Source organism: Nicotiana tabacum, chromosome 9, assembly GCF_000715075.1.
Source record: "Nicotiana tabacum cultivar K326 chromosome 9, ASM71507v2, whole genome shotgun sequence".
NCBI classification, from domain to species: Eukaryota; Viridiplantae; Streptophyta; class Magnoliopsida; order Solanales; family Solanaceae; genus Nicotiana; species Nicotiana tabacum.
This window is the reverse complement of record NC_134088.1, coordinates 116,994,026-116,995,572: the sequence shown is the minus strand read 5'-3', so window position 1 is coordinate 116,995,572 and position 1,547 is coordinate 116,994,026. Positions and strand designations below refer to the sequence as shown.

The following is a 1,547-nucleotide window of genomic DNA, read 5'->3' as shown; positions in this document are numbered from 1 at the left end:
TCGTTTGTATATATACATACATACACTGTACAAAGGATTATTCATTCATATACACGGAAGAAAATTTTCACAATCTTCTTTTCATTTTAGCATGGTATCATAGTAGGATTGAGTCTACAGAAATCATCTTCTTTTTCAGATCTCTGAAATTCCTTCTTTTTTTCTTCTGCTCAATGGGAACTCATTCTTAAACCATTGACTTCGTCATTTATGGTATACCTACTGCAACTCCAGCTGTTCTGCTACTGTTGGTATGGATAGCAGTGTTGTGATTGATTCATTACATCCCTCAGATTATCCTGGGATGAATCTTGTCTCTTCAGTGTTTAATGGGAGAGGTTATGGTAGTTGGAGAAGAGTTGTTGTCATAGCTTTGTCTGCTAAGAGCAAATTGGGGTTCATTGATGGAACCTTTGTTGTTCCTGCTGCTGATTCAACTCTGTAGAGGGTATGTGCCCGCTGTAATGACATGGTGTTATCATGGCTCCTCAACTCAGTCTTGAAGGAGAGAGCAGAGAGTGTCTTGTACTCTCAAAGTGCCAAAGACCTGTGGAGTGACCTTGAAGATAGATTTGGTCAGACAAATGGAGCTAAACTCTTTCAATTGCAGAAGGAACTCAGTGCTGTTGTGCAAGGTAATTCTAGTATTTCAGGTTACTTTACTAAGATGAAAAGCTTGTGGGATGAACTAGATGCACTAAACACTTTTTCTGGTTGTGTTTGTGCGTGTGATTGTGGAGCTAAGGCAAAGAATTTAAAGGCACATCATGATAAAAGGTTATTACAATTTTTAATGGGTTTGAATGAGACTTTCATAGGTGTTAGAAGCAATATATTATTGTCTTCTCCTTTGCCTACTATTGGACATGCTTATTCCTAGTCATTCAGGACGAAAAGCAGAGGGAAATCCATGCTTCCCCAACTTATCCAAGTGAGTCAGCATCCTTTATAGTGGGAAATCAATCAGGAGGGGGGAAATCAGTCAGGAGGCAAGAAATATAATGACTATAAGGGACAGAAGCAGGGTACAACTATGAAGAAAAACTTTGCTATTTGTGCTTACTGTAAGAAGCCAAGTCATGGGATTGAAAGCTTCTATAGGTTTTATGGATTCCCAACAGATTTAGAGAAAGTTTCAGGGAACAGTGCAATCTAATAATACATTTGTTGCAAATGAAAATGGGAGCAGGGAGGTAATGCTTCAACAAATGTTTCAGATGTTTGATGGTAGGCTATAATTGTATGTTTTAGTCGCTTATTGCACTCTAATTTACTGCACTTTAATTAAGTTTGAGATTTAATTGCTAGTGTTTTGCACAAATTATGCGTTTTATGCCTTGTAGGAGTGATTCCAAGTGATGTAGATGTTATGGAATGAATTCAAGCTATTCTGGAGCTTTGAAGTCTGAGTAAAAGCCCAAGGATTAAGTTGGGATCATGTTTGGGGATCAACGGGCAATAGTGCACTTAACGAGAGAAACGAAGAATTGAGGTTTTCCTAAGGACCGATCCGCTACGTATTCATGCATATCTTCACAGTGCTTAAA

General features: G+C 38.3%; 1 protein-coding gene across 1 annotated transcript; it reads left to right on the top strand.

Moving 5' to 3' along the window:
* The first annotated feature begins 469 nt into the window (after positions 1-469).
* On the top strand, positions 470-880 carry LOC142164106 (uncharacterized). The gene has a single exon (XM_075221282.1). It carries the CDS (start codon positions 470-472, stop codon positions 878-880), a length of 411 nt encoding a protein of 136 aa, XP_075077383.1.
* Positions 881-1,547: the final 667 nt, after the last annotated feature.